The 20000-nt window shown below is 47.6% G+C and overlaps 1 protein-coding gene across 11 annotated transcripts in view; it reads left to right on the top strand.

Annotated features, from left to right (window-relative positions):
- celf2 (cugbp, Elav-like family member 2) overlaps positions 1 to 20000 on the top strand; it is a 103065-nt gene that overhangs the window by 42737 nt on the left and 40328 nt on the right. For all 11 annotated transcript variants that reach the window (XM_068586052.1, XM_068586051.1, XM_068586049.1 and 8 more), the window contains exon 3: positions 9212 to 9294. In XM_068586052.1, the coding sequence (XP_068442153.1) occupies positions 9212 to 9294 (83 nt within the window). The remainder of the gene's footprint in view (positions 1 to 9211; positions 9295 to 20000) is intronic.

Here is a 20000-nt window from a genome sequence, read left to right as displayed (position 1 = left end):
CGAGCCGCCGCTCGACTCCGGCTCCACCGGCGGTAATTTCACCGGCGTCAGGGAAAACTGTGACCCCGTTCCTCCCTCCCACCGACGCGTTTATTTTAAATTAGCGGCGCCGTTGTTTGAAGAGCGGCTCGGTCGGCCATCGGAGCCGCGGCGGCGACCCGCGGGCGCTTTCTCACCCCTTTTTTCTTTTTTGCGCGAAACAGCAGTTTTTGACTTAAATGAGCTTGTTAGTCCCTCGGAGACGAGAGAAGAAGGAGAAAAGTTTCCACCGGCCGCGGCTACTTCTCTGTCTCCGTCTTTGTGTTGTTGTTTTCCTCATTAGCTAACGCGGGAAAAGAGCGTCGACAACAAAACGGCGGAAAACAACACGGCACATAGCCGCGGAAAACATTTATTTATTGACAAGCACAAGATGGCTTCTGAAGGAAATGTTCGACTCGTGCATTTATGGATGAAGTGAGAATGAGCCTTTGTCCAATTTTATAGCGACGTTCTCTGGTTTTGTTCTCTAACTGGTGGTGTGTATATATGTGAAGGAATGCAAAGGTACTGGCGGCTAGTAGCATGCTAGCTAGCTCTGTGCATGTTCTCACATCTTCCAGCAAAAAGTTTCACAAAAAACTGTTCAAGTTGTGCATTTATGGATGAAGCCAGAATGAGCCTTCGTCCAGTTTTGGAAGTGGACTTTTCTTTGTTCTATATATATATATATAGAGAGAGAGAGAGAGAGAGAGAGAGAGAGAGAGAGAGAGAGAGAGAGAGAGAGAGAGAGAGAGAGAGAGAGAGAGAGAGGTGAAGATTACCCCAGGAATGGAAAATGTGTCGATATCACGATTTTTAGAAATTGTTTTCTGGCGCCATTTTTTCCCATCCGCGGCTGCTAGCATGCTAGCTAGCTAGCTCTGTGCACGCACATTAGTTCACACTTCTTCAAACAAACAAACCGTTTCACAGAAACTGGATAAAAACAAACAAAAATCCACCTTTTTCACAAAGCTGCGTCGCGTGTAGCTCCATCTAAAATCTCCCGCCATGTTTTCCACCCCAAAAAACACGCGCGGCAGAGTTTTTGCAAACGCATGTGCATGAACTCCTCGTGCGTCCACATCCGTCTCTGACCCAAAGCGACCTCATTTCTTTTCATTCGACAGAACCGGCGTGTGTCTGCTTTGCTGTAAAAAATATTGTAAAAAAGAAAAATGGCAATCAGACTCGGGCAGGCGTCGGACTCGGACCGCTATGAATAAATTACTGATTAATTACAGGACGCGGAAGATAAAACAAGCCGAGACTTTAATGCTCGCTCAGAGCTGTGCGGCTGGAGCGGTTCTGCCCGTTCCAAACCTGGATATCTGCGGATCAGCGTAATCCTTTTCTGTTTTATTATTGTCGTCCTGCGGGCTCCCGGGTGCCCGTGTGGAGAGGCTTCTTCAGGCCCGAACGGGGATCGCAGAATTCCTGGAGCAAAAACACGAGCGAGAGCGTCTCCGGCGCGAAGAGGATCTCCTCGCTGCGAACGCATGGCGGCCTCCGGGACGCCACGCAGCAAATGAGCTACATGGCGAGCGAGGAGCCGGAACTCCAGCCGGCTTTTTCCTTTAATAACATCCTCAGATTAGTTGTTTCTGGCCCCTGAAAACGCATTAAACGGTGTCGCCGTTGTGCGTCACGCCGAATCCATTTCGCAGTTTGACCCAGGTGTTGTGCGCTCGGGCTTTTTTTATTTTTTTTTCGCTCCCCGACTGGGACGGTCTGGGGAATATCGCAGGCGCCGCTGTTGGTTTAATGTGTTCGGAGTTAATAACCAGATGAGTGGATGAGCTGGGGGAGGAGGAGGGGAGGGAGGGGGGAGTGAGAAATGGAGCAATTTGGCATTTTGTGCTGAAAGAGAGAGAGAGAGAGAGAGAGAGAGAGAGAGAGAGAGGGAGATGGAGATGGAGGGAGCGATAAAGAGAGAACGAGACAAAGAGAGCCAGAGGGGTAAACAGAAAATGGTCCTTTTGCTAAAATACAACCGTAAGCGCCATGACGGTTGTGTTTGTTGCTCTGTGTGTGTGTCTGTGTGTGTGTGTTCTGGCAGGGGACGCACAATGTCATTTATCTTAATGATACAGCCTGCCCACATGAGCCGCCGACACACACACACACTTAAGTTCACACACACACGGATAAGTTTAATGTCTTCATTAACGGGCGATATCCGGCATAAGCGCCGCCGTGCGCACGGCGACGCCCGGGAATTATTCTAGACGGCAAAAAACAATAATAATAATTTTAAAAAACATCGTGAATCAGGACACAATTCGAGGGAAATGAACAATTTCATCCGAAAATAAAAACGTGTTCTGGTTTTATTTGGTGCCGTTGACTTGTTGAGCACTTACGAGGACCTGCTATCAATTAACACAGCCTATTTTATGTAATATAATATATTTTATATGTAATATAATGTATATTAGCACATGAGAGAGAAGTCAATCTTCTTCTATTCCAGCTCCAGAATAAACATATTTCCCAAAACTCTTCCTTTATGGCTCCTGCGCGTCTCATCTCAGGAAATAACTGGAATGAAGAACGGTCGTGTTTTCATGAGCTTATTATGGTCTGGATGCGGCGTCAGCAGACGAGACTCACCTGAGCTTTACGACATGAGTGTATTTTAATATCACTCAGTACTGTAATGCAGTGTGTTGTGAAATGTGAGCTTCAATTGGTCATTTTTGTGTGTGAGAAACTTGAAAGTGTTTGCAGTTGAAAGGTTGGAGAGGAAGTGATGTCTAACTGGTACACAGTGAGACATGTTCTTTAAATCTCGGACTTATTCTTATAAATTAATATCCACTTCCTGCAGAGACGGGAGACAAAAGCGCCGCCCGTCGAGTGAAATAAATCCAATCTGGGGGCCGCGGCTTTGATTGACAGCTGAATGTCGAAGTTTTAAAGTGCGCCACCTTCAAAAACGACTCCTAAAAATATCATTTAAATTAAAACCATAATCTCCTGATTTGTCATTGTGATAGAGGAAGAAAAAAAAGCGATAAATCCAGTGATTGTTTTATGGCGGTTTTTTTGGGGAGATAAAAAGCGCCAACGGGCAGATTACAGCATTTGATTTCCGATCACTGCTCAGATGAAAATCTCCCAGCATGCCCTCTGGGGCCGCTCCCCTCCTCCCCCTCGGTAACAATGGCAGAACATCCGGCTTTGAAACGGCGAGCCAGCTCTCTCCTCTCGCATCGTCTCTGGCAACGCCGGTGCGACCGCGCCGCCGTCCAAGACAATTATCGGCTCTAATGGCGGCGGTTGAGACGGAGGAACTCGTGTATTTTCTTTACCGCAGAGCGGCGGCCCAATTATATCGCCTTTAACTCGGCGTTAGCGTCTTCCGCCCGGGCTCCAATTAGCGAGCAGCTGCTGGGTCTTTACCGGCGGTCTCCATGTGTACACTTCCTGCGTGCCGCGGCGCCGGAGGGAGTTGCCGGGATTTAAACCAAAACACATATATGAATATAAACGCTTCTCCTCTCCGGGCGCTGCGGGGTCAGCCGGAGAAAGCGGCTTTGATTTGTGTGTTGCGTTCAGGGGTAAAAAGTAAACCAGCGGATTGTCTGGATGTTTGTGAAGTTGGACCGGTTCCCGCCGCCGCCGTCGACGGGGATTAGAACGTCGGCCAAAAAACGCCCGTCAGAGAGGCGGCATTGTTTGAAAGCCATCCACTCATCCGCTCCCTATTTTCTCCATCTGACAATCTGGTTCTTTATTGCGCTGTCAAATCCTGAATGTGTTCGCTGTCGTCCCCCGACTTCTCCCCGCCTCCATGCCTGCTGTCACTCAACTCTTTGACACATGAATTATACACATTAAGGGGCTGTTTTTTTTTATAGCTGCACAGAACAGCGAGAGGTGGGGGAAGAGAGGGGGGGGGGGGGTAGGTGGAACCCCGGGAGGTCGAGAGGTGTGTGCAGGGGAAGGAAAAGGGCAGCGGACTGATGGAGGGAGACAGGAAGTCAGAGCGCGGCGAGGAGGCGAAGGGTGAAAGCGCTCGATTCTCTCTCTCTCTCCTCTCTCTCTTCTCTCTCCCCCTTTTTAATAAACCATGCCGCCGCTCTGCAGGACTGCAGGGCGTTACTCCTCTTCCTCTCCTTTGCCTCCGTTTGTGCCGCTTCATCCCAAAAACATTTGAAAACAGCCGCAGATACCGACCTGCATGTTTGGAGATTTTTCTGAACAGGGAAGCAGGAAAATATGACACAAAAAAAACATTTTTTTACTCCACGAAACTGCACAAACTGCAGCCACAGCTCCACATGCTAGCTGCTAGCTGTTAGCTCTTTTATTTAGCCGAGCGATACTGCGCCAACAGCTTTGTTGTTCACTGTGAGAGAGAAAAAAGCCACAGGTGTGTAGTAGTATTTTGCACGTGTGCGATAGTGATCCGGCGTAGCTAGCCGTTAGCGCGTGAAGCAGCAACGTGTTAGCTCTGTTCTTTAGCCGAGCAAGACTGCGCCGACAGCTACCTACAGCTCTGCTTGTTGTTTACTATGTGACATCATCAAGGAGGGAGAAAAAAGCATCTCCATTAACCACAGCTGTGTAGTAGTTTGCACGTGTGCGGCAGTGATCCGCCGCAGCTAGCTGTTAGCACGCGAAGCAGCAGCGTGTTAGCGCTGACCACAACTCCCCTGTTGAACTCCACAACAAAATAAGAGAATCCAATTAACAATGTGTCTGAAAAGCAGAGGAGAAAGTCTCCTGAACGCTGCGCAGTGAAAACCCTTCGACTTAATGAAAGTCTTTAAAGTAGATTAGCCGCCGCTTAAGCTCAGATGACCCGTCCACCTGTTCTCTGGACGCTCGGATGTTCCCTCGCACAAACGGCAAATTACATTCACGGAGATATTAAATGTGCAAATGTGCAAAGGAAGTGAAGTCGGCTGAAAATACCAAGACAAGACTGAAGGAGCTCCTCCGCCGCCTGCTGCCTGCTGCCTGCTGCCTGCTGCCTGCAGCCCGGAGCCCGGGGCCCGAGGGCCCGCGGGTCGACCTGTTGTTGGAGGAGGCCGACGTGTTGACAGAGCGCGGCGCCGTGGGTCCTCCCTCAGTCAAAGGCCCCCTTCAGCAGCCATGAAGCATTTATGAACAGGCAGCTCCCTCCTCTGCTCTCTATTCCACTCACCTCCCCTCCTCTTCCTCCTCTTCCTCATCTTCTTCTTCTCTTTCTTTTCCCCCTCGCTGCCCTCCTTTCCCACGTCCTCGTACTCCTTCTGTTCCACACACACAGATCAGCGTCTAATAGATTTTCCCCCCCTTTGTGTGTGTGTGTGTGTGTGTGTGTGTGTGTGTGTGTGTGTGTGTGTGTGTGTGTGTGTGTGTGTGTGTGTGTGTGTGTGTGTGTGTGTGTGTGCGTGTGTGTGTGTGTGTGTGTGTGTGTGTGTGTGTGTGTGTGTGTGTAGTGTCCCTCCTCAACAGCACAAGCAGAGAGTGTAACTCCCCGTTCGGAGCCTCTCGGCCTTCAGGTAAATGTTTGTGCTGCGAGTAAAGAGACACACAGATTGATGGAAGGAGCTTATTCACGCTCGTCCGCACAAGCTTTTTTCTTTTCTTTCTCTCAAGGTTGTCGTACAGGTACGTCTCTCTGTAAACACACACACACACACACACAAACACACACATTAAAAAAAAAAGCCCACATGCTGACGTGCGCTTAAAATAATATGCACGCTCCTCTTGGGTTTCTAGCTGCTTCGTGTGTGCGAGCGGCGAGTGTGCGGACTCCTAAACAGGTGCAGGGAATGTGTGTGTGTGTGTGTGTGTGTGTGTGTGTGTGTGTGGGAGGTCCACTCTCCGCTGCTCTTTGATCCTCGTCCTGACAGCCCACCACCTGGGACGATCCGTCACACGCCGTCGTATACGCCGCGGGAATCACAACACACGGCGCCGCGCTAACAGCCGGCCTTCCCCTCCGCTCGCGCCGCTACACACACACACACACACACACACCGTCAGCGTCGCAGGGTGCTAACGCCGAGGAGCTAACCCGCCCGTTGTTTACAGGAGTGTTTGCATGTGTGTCTTTTTTTAAGTTGCAGTGAAACAAACGTCAGCTTTAGCCTCTTTAGCGTCTTTAGTGTCTTTAGCGGATTTAGTGTCTTTAGCCTCTTTAGCGTATTTAGCGTCTTTAGTGTCTTTAGCCTCTTTAGTGGATTTATCGTCTTTAGTGTCTTTAGCTTCTTTAGCGTATTTAGTGTCTTTAGCATCTTTAGCGTATTTAGCATATTTAGTGTCTTTAGCCTCTTTAGCGGATTTAGTGTCTTCAGCATCTTTATTGTCTTTAGCCTCTTTAGCGTATTTAGCGTCTTTCTCGTCTTTAGCCTCTTAAGCCTTTTTAGCTTCTTTAGCGTCTTTAGCGTCTTTAGTGTCTTTATTGTCTTTAGCGTCTTCAACACCTTTCGGGTCTTTAGTGTCTTTAACCTCTTTCGCCTCTTTAGCGTATTTAGCGTCTTTCTCGTCTTTAGCCTCTTCAGTGTCTTTTGTGTCTTTTGCATCTTTGGCCTCTTTAGCGTCTTTAGCGTCCATGCTATCCACCTTCCTGGCGTTCTGTTGGAGCGGGAGGACGACGAGTGAAAGCTAAAATATATCAACTAAAACTCGGACCTGAGTTTAATGTTACCATAGTTCCAAAATATTAATTTTCTCTCTCTGCTATTGTTTATGGAATAGTGAGCCTTGATGACCTCTTATTGTGTTCCACTTATTTTGCTCTCTAGTCTTCTTCAGGCATTTTGTTTTCAAGATAAAGTTGCAGCTCAAGTAAAAAACCCTCGACTTCAAACTCCAGAGATAAAAGAAGAAGAAAGATTTGAGAATGAAAGAAAGTGGAAGAAGATGTAAATTAAACGAGTGTTATGTCATTCGTGGCTTTTTGAAGGATTCCAATTTGATTTGGTTTCTCAGTTTTCATTAGAAATGAGTCTCAGTTTAATAACACGCGGTACTTTTATCCTTAAGTGCGCTAACATTTATTTAGCTTCTCTCACACGCGGTGACCCGGATCAGGTCACCACTTCAACACGGGTCCAGTTTTTTATCAGGATCATGAAGGAAAAGACGAAGCTGAACTGCCAGAGAGCGGCCAGAAGTTTTTCTTCTTCTTCTTGTGTAGCGGCCGTATCGGTGCGGTGACCTACATGGAATACATTTTTTCTGTATTTTTTTGGCCCAGTGATCGTCTGTCAGCCGCGACTAATTCCCGCTCTTATCTCCGCCGCCTTTAACTCGAGGAAGCTGGTGTGAGGCGCTAAATGAAAAGCGGGAAGTCGGAGTCGGAGTTTAGCGGAGAGACACCCGGAGCTGAGTCTCCTCTCGCCGGGAGGTTTGAAGAGAGAGAAAAGATGTAAGCTGGGAGTTACACGAAGAAGAAGAAGAAGAAGAAGAAGAAGAAGAAGAAGAAGAAGAAGAAGAAGAAGAAGAAGAAGAAGAAGAAGAAGAAGAAGAAGATGATGATGATGATGATGATGATGATGATGATGATGAAGGAGAAGAACAAGAAGAAGAAGAAGAACAAGATGATGAAGAAGAAGAAGAAGATGGAGAAGAACAAGAACAAGATGATGAAGAAGAAGATGATGAAGATGATGAAGGAGAAGAAAAAGATGATGATGATGATGATGAAGAAGAAGAAAAAGAAGATGATGAAGAAGATGATGAAGAAGAAGAAAAAGAAGATGATGAAGAAGATGATGAAGAAGGAGAAGAAGAAGAAGATGATGATGATGATGATAAAGAAGAAGAAGATGATGATGATGAAGGAGAAGAAGAAGAAACACAAGAAGAGTTGAAGAATAAGAAGCACAAGAAGATAAAACACAAGAAGAAGAAGAAGAAGAAGAAGAAGAAGAAGAAGAAGAAGAAGAAGAAGAAGAAGAAACACGAGAATATCCAAGTTGTTGCTTTTTTCTTCTTAATATCTTTAGTTCAGGTCATTGTGACTTTTCCTGTCTGAATATTAATCCTTTCTTCCGGCTCGTCGAGACTACGTGAAGACATATTAATAAAAGATCATTTATCGATCCAACATGGCCGCCGGTCTCTGCTGTTGGTCCGGCTCGTTGTCCTCCAGTGTTTGTGTGTTTCTTTGTGAGTTTCTGCAGCTCGAGGTCTCGCCGCTTCCTGTTCGTCCTCTCAGTGAACTCACCACCAAACATCCAAAGCTTCTGTTTCTTCTCCGCCCGGCTCCGCCCGGCTCCACCCGTCCGTCCTCCTCTCTTGTTTCCTTCAGTTAAGGAGTCACACCTCGGAGTCCGGCCCCAATCTCCTGCCGCCGGTTTTCACTGCAGGGATTACACAGGGATTAGAGAGGAGGCGGTAGCTTTCCTTCAGTGTGTGTGTGCGTGTGTGTGTGTGTGTGTGTGTGTGTGTGTGTGTGTGTGTGTGAGTCAGTGAGTCAGCAACTTAGTGAGGCTTCGCTTTCTCATTTTAAGGTTTTTGGGGAAAAAATAATAATAATTTAATTTTGAAGTGGCCTGATAACCAGACTGTATATTTTGCATTTTAAACTTTTGGACGTCATTTTTATTCCTTCTTTGCTCGTCACTACTTTGGCCTTTTACACGACGAAGAAACACAAGAAGAACTATGTGAATATTTGTCATAAGAAACTACTCGTACGGCAGAAATGTGAATTTGCGACGTTTGCAAAAATAATTTAGTGAATGAAGCTTTTTGTTGAGTTTCCTTTTTTTTCTTTGAGAAATGCTCTGATGCACGTCTCACGCTCTTATTGTGAAAGGCAAGAACCAAAAGAGTGGACATGATCTCTGAACTAGTGAGTGAACTAGTTAATGAACTAGTTAATGAACTAGTGAGAAACACATACATGAGTAAATACTGTCCTCAGTGAGTACAGATTACTGGATTAATGGAGACACAACTCTCTGAGCATCTGCATTGTTTGTGGGCTCACTTCCCCTCTCTCTCTCTCTCTCTCTCTCTCTCTCTCTCTCTCTCTCTCTCTCTCTCTCTCTCTCTCTCTCTCTCTCTCTCTCTGATGTCTGGTCCTTAACATTCACTCAGTGTCTGTGGTGTCGACAGGTGATGCCGAGGAGATGAATAGAGAAACTGCTCTTTGTTGCTCCTCCTGCTCACTCTCTCTCTCTCTCTCTCCCTCCTTCCCTCCCTCCCTCCCCTCTTCCCCCTTTCTCTCTCTCCCCAGGCTGCTGTTTTGTCACGTTTTACACAAGGAAAGCTGCCCTTGAAGCCCAGAATGCACTGCACAACATAAAGACCTTAACAGGGGTGAGTGCGTGTCCTGGATTCTTCCTCTGCCTACTTTTCTCTTCTAATCACACACTTACAGCAGAACCCTGAGGCGGCCCCGCCCCGCCGCGACCTGTGTGTGTCTGTGTGTGTCTGTGTGTGTGTGCGTGTGTGTGTGTGTGTGGATACACTAGTTGGTATGAGCGTCAGCGGGACGCGCCGCTGCCTCGGTGCATTTGCAAGCGTGCGAGTGAGCAGGTGAGTGAGGAAGCAAAGGGGACGACGTGGCAGCGACGCCGCGAGGGTTTCGTTAGCGTCGGTTATTTTGTCATTGAGCTGCATCCGTTTCAGAGGCGCCGGTGGTTTGTCGCGTCTGTCGGCTAACCAGGAAGTTAGCGTCACTCTGGGAAAAAATTGGGTAAAAGTCGGGTTACAAGCCGCTACGACCTTTGGTGGTTGTCCCCGCTAGCTCCTCGCTGCGGCTAGCTAGCGCTGCTGCTGCTACAACCCGCTTCCCCGCTGTCCGAGTCGGGTGTCGAGTCGGGGCCGGTCGCTCTACTTTCAGTAGTTGTCGGGGAGCTAACGGAGGCTAGCAGCACCGCTATCCGGCTAGAGTAGGGAGCTAACGGGGAAGGTAGTAGCGACTTGTAATCCAATTATGCGATATTACAGGAAAAAACACTTTGCATTCTTAGGCAAACGAAAACTCCACATTTAAGATTTTTTTAAGAATGCAAAGGGCTTGAATTCACTCGGAGGCGGGGCTTACTGACGTGTTTCACGCGGTGGAACACACTGCCGCCGCTGGTGATACGAGGAATTGCATGAAACCAAATAGTCAGACTCTGTGTTCAACCAAAGGAATAAAACGTTATTATGGGAACGAGAACATCATCATCTCGCGTTTCCTTTCTCAGTGGAGCGATATCATCAAGCTCTGCGGCTCGTGCGTCTCTAGCGGCCATCTTGGAACCCGTGTGTGAGCTTCTACTACAAAGACGCGCGTCGACGCCGTTGCGATGCCTTTTCTTTCTTTCATGTCGCTCTTCTCCGTTCTCCTCTTTTGTTCCTTTCCCGCGGCCCGGGGGAGCGATACAGGAAGTGGAAGCTGGAAGCTCGCTCCTCGCTCTCGTAGCCCTGGGAGGATATTTAGCGGCCCCCAGATCCCCTTCCTGCTCGGGCTGTTGGCCGCCGCTCCCCCGCTCTCCTCTTGGCGGCGCCGGCTCGCTGGACTCCCGTCAGTTGGACGCCGCCGATCCCACAAGAGCCGCCGCCACGTCCGCGGGATTTGTGCCCCTCGGAGTCGAGCTTGTTGTTTTGGGTGTTTGTTGTTGTGTTTTTTTCCTGCACAGAGTCACCGTGTTAATTGCATCGCGGAGGAAGTGTGTTGCATTCTGGTCCGTCTTCCCAGTGCCGCGAGGGTTTCGTCACTTATCCCTTTGTCGGAGGTGTGAAGCGGCCCGCGGGGAGGACACTCACCGAGCAGTTTGAGGATTATAGGAACATGAAATCGCCTTCTTCTGCGCCGCAACAATCTCCTTCCCTCTGCTCCGTCTGGTCATCCCTCCTCCTCTTCCTCATCCTCCTCCTCCTCTCTCTGCTGCTGTTTGTGGCCTTTTGAAGTGAAATCGCAACACGTTTTTGGATCGCAGACGCCCGTGACGGCGTCCGTGGACGTCAAGGGTTCTTCAACCTTCAACGAGATTAATTAAATTGGAATTCATTCATTAATTGCAGAATTTTTAATTTTTTTTTATCACCCTTGAGTGGTGTGTTCATATCTTCCTCTCCGACGGAGCTCAAGGTTGTCGCTCTAATCCAAAAGTAGGATTCAAACCTTTTGCATCACTTCAAAAATTAAAAAAGAAGGTCATAATGTCTGCGTCTAAAGACATGAAATAAGATCTTTGAAGCGACTCGTCACGACCGAATAGTCAGAGTTTTAGACCTTTAAAGGTTTTTTAAAGCGAGAGAACCTTGTAAATATTGTATGTGCACTAACTGAATAGTCATATTTCAGTCATTAGCGGCAGCATTCAGCGCCACAGTGCTCCGGAAGTCAGCAGCAGCGCCCCTAGTGGCCAGCAGAAGGAACAGCGTGTAGAAATGCTGAAAATACATCAAACTGGTGCAAAAAAACTTGCAAAAAAAGACATTGAAGCTCAAAATTGGAAGTTTAATTTTATAAAATGAAAGCTGTCTTCAACCAAATAAGTTCTAGCGCGAGAACAATAATTGTTCACGAGTTTATTTGGGCGACAGATCTGAAAAACTGAGTTTATCTTCAAAGAAAAACACCACTTTGAATCTCGTGCTGAACGCTGATGTGTGCGTAATTGTCTTGGAAAGACTTGAAACAAGATTGTGGTTTTGTGGTTTTTATGTTTCTTTGGGGACATTTCGGTCCTTCTGGGTTTTTATGTCTTTGCGCTCCGCAGTTTATTAAAGAGTTATTAAAGAGTTATTAAAGAGTTATTGAGGTTCAACTACCGAACTGTCGGAGCGAAGGGGGGAAAGAAAACTCTTCACCTTCGCCGAAAACCGCCAAATTATTAAAATTCTTTTAAATGAAAGAGCCCTAAATGTCCCCAGTTAGGCGTCAGGATTAAACAGATGAAACTACACAGTCAGGAACTGCCGGTCCTGGCGGTGAGATTAAACGCTTTACTGGGAGTACTGGGGAGCTCCGGCTCCCAGCGGACCGTTTCCTGGCGTCAGAGACGACCAGAGAAAATGAAAGCGGTCCGTTACGACCCGACGACGTCGCTCAGCGGCGGCAATTAAAGCGGCATCATATTTCATCTCGTCCCATTTTTTAATAAACGTCCATATTGACAGACGGATGTGGTTTAAAACGCTAATACACGTTCAATAAATACACAGAATCAATCGAGCAGCAGGAAGTCATCGTCCGACAGCTTCAAACTGTCTGCAGCTCAGCTGAGAATTAAAAAAAAAAAGGGCAGAAAACAGGTGAGAGGAAGCTGCCAAAAGAAAGAGAGAGGACGGTGAAGTAATTGCTGGGCGAGGCGAGACAAAAGAGAGAGAGAGAGAGAGAGAGAGGGAGGAAATTGAACGGGAGGTTAGCGGAGTGACGGGCGGATGGACAGAAAAAAAGAGGAGAGGTGGAGTGGAGCACTCCAGCACGCTGGAGGGCAAAGCAATAAAACGGGCCGCAGTTAAAAACCAATACCTGCTTATTAACTTCCTGCTCGGCCGGCTTGTAAAAAGCCAGCGGAACAATGTTTGTATTGGCGGCCTTCCCCTCGCTCGCTCTCTCTCTCTCACCCTCTCTCTCTCTCTCTCTCTCTCTTACTCGCTCTCTCTCTCGCCCTAACAGGGGTGCAATCAAAGTGGAAAGCTGGACGGAGACCAAAAAAAAACTAAAGAAAAAAGGGCATCGGTATTGGCAGCCGGCAGCCATGTTGGTTTAGGGCAGCGGCTCTTAAAATGTGGGGCGCGCCCCTCTGGTGGGGAACGGAGGTATTACACGTGGGATGCAGATTTCTTGAAGGCAACACAAGTACTTGGTTATGTTTAGTCCACAGAAGTACTTGGTTGTAGTACAGATGTTTTGTTCATAACCAAGTACTGGTTGTGTTCAGGCAACACAAAGTACTTGTTTGTGTTTCAACAACAAAAGTACTTGGTTGGGTTTCGGCAACACAAGTACTAGGTTATGTTCAGGGAACAGAAGTATTTGGTTGTGTTTAAGCAACAAAGGTACTTGGTAGAAGCAACCAGGTAGAAGCAACTAGGTTGAAGCAACCAGGTAGAAGAAAGGTTTGAGTTTGTTTTGCAAACGTTTCCACTGAAGTTGCTGCTGATGAAGCTCCGGGGGGGGCGGAGACTAAGTGTGTGTCTGTGTGTCTGTGTGTCTGTGTGTGTGTGTGTGTGTGTGTGTGTGTGTGTTGCCTAAAGAGCCGTGTGGTTATCCCCCCAACTCTAATAGCACTGCTGAGGTCTGAGTATGCTTCTTTTCAGACACACACACACACACACACACACACACACACACACACACACTAATAAAACCCCACCATAACACATCGGTGGAAAAAATGCCCTGTACCCCTGGAGCGACTCGAAGCCATAAGACCCAACTCCTGCTGCACGGACTGATCCACACCTCTGCATGACTCTTTAACACACACACACACAAACACACAAACACACACACACACACACTTGTATGTGCACACACACACACGCACACAGAATCTATTACATTACTGTTTTTTTCTTTTACCACTTTTCCTTTTTTAAGTTCCCCTTCCTGATCCACTCGGAGACACTCCCTACCCTCCTGCGCTAACACACACACACACACGCACACACACACACACACACACTCACACACACACACTCACCAGCAACAACAACATGCGGCGCGAGCTAAAGCCCGTCAGCCAGCCGCTGTCAGACAAGGTTGTTTGAGATTTTCCACTAAATTGAACTCTTTCATTAGTGGCTGACAGATGTCTAAATGCCCGATGTCGTTCACCCCCCACCCACACACACACACACACACACACACACACACACACACACACACACACACACACACACTGACGCCCAGCCAAGAGGGCCCCGGGGCCGCTGTGTTTTCTGCGTCTGAAGCCGGGTGGAGGGGACGGAGAGAAGGAAGGATGAAGGAGGGCGAGAGCTAATCTAGGACGTGTCCTCTGGAGTGTCCTCCAGCCTGGAGAACTTCAGTCCTTTATCCTCAGTTTCTTTCTCTTCTCACTCTCTCTACCTCTTGCCCTCTCTCTCTCTCTCTCTCTCTCTCTCTCTCTCTCTCGCTCTGTCTTTCTCCCTCTCCATCGCTCCGTGTCTTTGTGGAAAAAGGATGAAAAGCCCTTTGATTCGCTGCTTCTCTCAAGGATGTTTCGCTCTACAGTAAGGCGGCGAGGAGAGAGGGAGGGATCAGGGTGTTGTATCGGGCGTGTTGAGGTTGTGGCATGTGTGTGTGTGTGTGTGTGTGTGTGTGTGTGTGTGTGTGTGTGTGTGTGTGTGTGTGTGTGTGTGCGTGTGTGTGTGTGTGGGGCAGGGCTTCAGACGCGATCAGTCGAGCCTCGTCCTCCATGTGGGCGGATCAGAGCGTTTGCCGAGCGCCAAGCTTGATAAGAAGCGCGGGGCTCATTAAAAGCTACTGTCGCTCTGAGACCACACACACACACACACACACACACACACACACACACACACACGGGTCCCCACCTCCCTTACCTTTCTGCTCGGCGAGATAATTAGTGACGCTCGGCTGCCAGAATACAGGCGCAGAGGTTGCGTGTGCTCGTGCAACCGCAGGCGCATCAAAGGCGATCAAAGCGACAGCGATCTCAAGCGGAGGTGAAGGTCTTCACACAAAAAAAGGCAGCGATTTATAATCCAAAGACACAAGTCATTTAATCGGGCGTTTATTGCTTCAAGTCGGCGGACAGGGCCGCGGATAGAAGCGCCGACTGTAAGCGATAATGCGTATTATCGTTTTCAATGATGTGAAGGAATCGAGGTCTTTCATGCTGGAAAGCCCTCGCGGTCCGGAGTCTTTTGAAGGGAACTCGTGCGCTCGCTCGGGGGAAATAATGGGCTGCGAGTCCGCGTGCGCTGCGACTTGTTTGATTCGAGTGATGACATTGTGCGTTGAAAGAGCGCCCTGTATCCGGCCATCTGCTCCCCGCTCGCATCGGACTGGAAGCTGTCGCTTTGAGAAGTTGGTTTTTCGCTCTTCGACGAGGTTTTTGACTTTGCTAAAAGGGTTTATAAGTCGTCACGTTGTCTTTATTAACCACAGCGGACCATTTATGAACGATATGATCCTAGAGGACGATCCAGATGACTTCACTTTATTATCAGAATAAAGACGGAAGACATTTGGTCCTCACACTTCCTGTTTCCATGTTGATGAATGTATTACGTCATAAAAAACATCAACGACTTTACAGCGACAATCCCAGACTTTATCAAGACATATTTATACGACATTACGCCGACGATGCAGGACTTTATCAAGACATATTTATACGACATTACGCCGACGATGCAGGACTTTATTTAGACATATTTATACGACATTACATCGACGATGCAGGACTTTATTAAGACATATTTATACGACATTACGCCGACGATGCAGGACTTTATTAAGACATATTTATACGACATTACGCCGACGATGCAGGACTTTATTAAGACATATTTATACGACATTACGCCGACGATGCAGGACTTTATCGTGAAGATTCTTCAGAGTAATGGCTTGTTAAAGCTCTGTAAAGATGCTACATGTCTTATTAACTGTACATAAAGGTTCCTGGATGGATAACCATGAGGTCGTAAGTCGAGGCTCAAAGGGAACCGATCTAAGATGGCGTCGTTATTCTGCAGCTATTACATTTAGTCTATTTTCACTTGAAGCTACGGTGTGATTGCATGGTTCCCGCTGAGATGCAACATGCAAACAAAGCACAAACTACAATCCCCAAATATCCTCGCGGCTCCGCGCCGACGTCTCCAAATCGTCTGTGATCCGTCTTCAGTCGCACGGACGAATATTTGCGGATGCCTCGCCGTTTTTATTATTATTCCCGAGGACGTCTCTGCAGAAAAGCAGCGTTCAGGCGACCAGACGCCCGGCGAGAGGAATCCCATCCGAGCCGCGTTTAAAGATTCAATAAACGCAAATCCAAATATGCAATCAAAACAGATCCATCACAGCAAGCCAGGCATTTGTAAACCAAAATTGCCGGCTTCGGGGCGGCAGCCATTCATCAAGCCGGCTGATACCTGACGAGCCCTCCAGTGTGTGTCTTCAGCACGAGTGTGTGTCTTCTGTACGAGTGTGTGTCTTCTGTATGAGTGTGTGTCTTCTGTACGACTGTGTGTCTTCAGCAACAGTGTGTGTCTTCAGCACGACTGTGTGTCTTCAGCACCAGTGTGTGTCTTCTGTAGCGGCGGAGAGGAGGAGGTGTGTGTTTGTTCAGACTCGAGCCCATTACACATATCACTGCTCCATCACAAAAGCTCTCCACGTGGCATTTAAGAAGAGGAAGAGGAGGAGGAGGAAGAGGAGGAGGAGGAGGAGTAGTAGTAGAAGAAGAAGAAGAAGAAGAAGAAGAAGAAGAAGAAGAAGAAGAAGAAGAAGAAGAAGAAGAAGAAGAAGAAGGTACCTCCCGCTGTCTTGCAGCTTCTCTCTCTCCTGTGGCCCCTGAGGGCCTCGGGGGTAAACATGGTTGTGGGTGGTGCTCCTCTCCTCACCCCCATTCCCCCACCCGAAAAAACGGCGTAAAACACGGCGGGATATTAAACGCATCGTCCGCTGAGCCGCGAGTCATGAAACATTCATGCCTCGGCGCCTGGAGGACGTTACGCAACAGCTGGAGAGGTCCGACCTCGACGGAGAGGTTTGTGAACGGAGAAAACCTGTGTTCCTTTCATCTTTAAAATCCTCACGCAACGTCCAAGTCCTGGGAAAAACACACACACAGAACAGCAGCTCACACACACACACACACACACACGCACACACACACACACACACACACACACACGTGTACACGAGCGTTCCCACAGCGGTGTCATTACAGAGGCTCATTATCGAAATCAATTCAATTAACGGCTGTAATTGCTGCTGTGAAACCCAAATGCTATCGCAAACATGCTGAAGGAACGGCAAACCTCATCGATGCCCGGCCCTCAGCGTGTGTGTGTGTGTGTGTGTGTGTGTGTGTGTGTGTGTTTGTGTGTGCTCTTATTTAACGAAAGAAATATTAATCGCTTGTTTCAAATTAACTTCCCTCACCCCTCTTCTCGCTCCGAGTTGGTGGCAGCGTTTAAGCATATTGATTCAGCCAAACAGTGCGTGTGTGTGTGTGTGTGTGTGTGTGTGTGTGTGTGTGTGTGTGTGTGTGTGTGTGTGTGTGTGTGGTGAGGGGGCTTTAAATGCGGGCTAACTATGTTAAACACTTAGAGTAGTTAGTGCGGAGACGCCACGCAGCATAGCTAATGCCAAATCCCTCAATCATTCTGCACACACACACACACACACACACACACACACACACACACTGGGTTAATTATTTACCCGGCTAAATGAAGTGGGGATAATGTGGGCTAACTGTGCGCTAAGCGCCGCTAAGACGAGGGGATATTGTAAAGGACAATTTGATTTGTGGCGGTTTTGTTTGCTGAAGAGAAAGTGAGGACTGAAGTCACACTTTATCTGCATCAAGGTGTGTGTGTGTGTGTGTGTAGGTGTGTGTGTGTGTGTGTTATGTGTGTGTGTGTGTGGGGGGGGGGAGGTTTAAAACCAGGTGTGCAAGTTGTTGTCGTGTCATAATCTTCACAGGAAGTTTAATCAAAGTTATGGAAGTTGATTGAGAAGACAAAGTAGCGACCTGTCAATCACCTCGTAGCCCCGCCCTAGATACTTCTATACAACCCGTCGCCCCCTGGTGGTCAGGAGAGAGAATGCAGCTTTAACACATGAAGCATAGACTTCTATACAACCAGAGGAGTCGCCCCCTGGTGGTCAGGAGAGAGAATGCAGCTTCAACACATGAAGCATAGACTTCTATACAGAAACTGTTTTCTTTAGAAGAATTGTGCGACTACATTTTTTTTTGTTATTGGCCATGATCACTGTCTAGAGGTCGTGTGTGTGTGTGTGTTTATATGTGTGTGTGTGTGTGTGTGTGTGTGTGGGTGTGTGTTTGTCTGTGTGTGGTCCGTCGTACCGTCTCGGTCACTGATATTGAATCCCGACTGCGAGGGCCATCTGCCTGACTTTGACCCAGCAGCTCATCGTCACACCTTCAGGGGGGAGGGTGTGTGTGTGTGTGTGTGTGTGTGTGTGTGTGTGTGTGTGTGTGTGTGTGTGTGTTTATGCTTCAGAGAGGGAAAGAGAGAGAGTATGTGCACTCCCCAGTTATTTGGCACACACACTCTAGTCATGTGAAGTTGGCTGTTGCTTCGAAGGTGGCTGGCAAAGAGCGCACACACTCACACACTTCTACACACACACACACACACACACACACACACACCCCTCCTGTTCCCAGCGTGAGCCTCCAGTCCTCCGGCTCCGGCAGACGTCGACCCCTGAACTTTGAAGCATATCTGGGAGGCGTCGACCCCCGAGAGCCGTTAACATTCTGGGAAGCGTCGAGTTTCCTGGACGCGGATTCACCGCGAGTTTACCGGAGTGTGTGTGTGTGTGTGTGAGTGTGTGTGTAGAAGTGTGTGTGTGAGGGGGAATTGGGAGCATATGATCGCCTGATTGCCGGACAGTTTGCCTGCTCACATTATGAGAAGCATGAAGATAAAGGAGATGAAAGGCAGAGCCTCAGACAGGAAGCAGTTAAATAAAGAGACTCATAACTGGAAGCTCGTTAAAAGCGTCCCGGCCTCCCGCTGACCGCTCACCTCGTAACGCCGACCTGATGCTTCCACCCAGACGAGTGTCTCCTGCTAATCTCGGATTATTTTACTCGGGGAAGTCGGAGGAGAGCAGAAACAGAGCTGAAGGAGGAGGAACGATGGATCCAGAGAGTCGTTCCAACGCTTTCATTAAACGTCTTGTTTCCTCTCAAAGAAAACAGACAATAATTCAACATTTATCAAGAAAAGGAAAACATATAGAACGTCAAATTGTTGTTGGATATTCAAATGGATAATGGTGTGCAATGGAACGGGTCTGATAAAAAAGCTTTTATCGGAAAAAAACAAAAAATCTAGTGCTACTTTAGTCTCGTTTTAAAATAGCGCCCAAAAACAAAACGGCTGCAGGAATCAGGTCCTGTAAAAAGATGGATGGATGGATAGATAGATAGATAGATAGATAGATAGATAGATAGATAGATAGATAGATACATACATACATACATACATACATACATACATACATACATGGAAAAAATGTTGTATAGATAACATTTCATCCAAATCTTGACTTTTTTAGTTGTTCAGATGTTTTGCATTATAACTTTTATATCTGATACAAAATACACATGTGAGTTGTTTCTACTTCTTGTCCTGATTGTGTTGTTGTATAGAAGTGATTGTGTTGCATAGAAGTGATTGTGTTGCATAGAAGTGATTGTGTTGTATAGAAGTGATTGTGTTGTCTCCAACGAGCTGCCGGTCTGCAGGTTTCTCTACAAACTGAGCGACAGCCAGACGGCTGAAAGAGAGTTCACACACACGTCACTCAGAGTTCAGTGTGTGCTAGCGGGTAAAAGCTAACGGGGCTTAGCGAGATCAGCGACGAAGACGAGTCGAGGCTCTCTCCGTCAGGAGGAAGAGCTCCGACGCGACGACATCCGAGAGACGAATGAAGTCATTAAAGGAAAACTTTATTTGGACACGAATAAACAAAACAAACACGGGCCCAGATCAAATGAGACGACTTCATCGTCGGGCTAATAAACACAACGCATTGCTGCGCAGTAATTGTAGAGCAGCAGAAAGTAGTTCTTAGGCGCGAATTTTACACATTAACATGTAAATTAAATGTTAATCGATTTCCCTGAAGCGAGAGACTCGATCACAACAATCACAACGCAGGTTTTTGCAATAACGCAAATTCAAGTATGATTAATTCTCTTTTTTTTTTTAAACAGCCGCTACTCGACTTGAAGTGCGTTAGCTAGCGGGTAATAAACGCCGAACATCAGGACGCGTTACACTCGGTGGATGTTTACGTCGTGTGAAGCGAGTTCTGCTGGTTTATTAACTTGCTGCAA

This window comes from Clinocottus analis, unplaced genomic scaffold (genome assembly GCF_023055335.1).
Source record: "Clinocottus analis isolate CAN_PGR_092001 unplaced genomic scaffold, fCliAna1.0.p SCAF_20, whole genome shotgun sequence".
Lineage (NCBI taxonomy): Eukaryota > Metazoa > Chordata > Actinopteri > Perciformes > Cottidae > Clinocottus > Clinocottus analis.
Note: the sequence above shows the minus strand (reverse complement) of the source record. Positions and strands in the feature narration are given on the sequence as shown.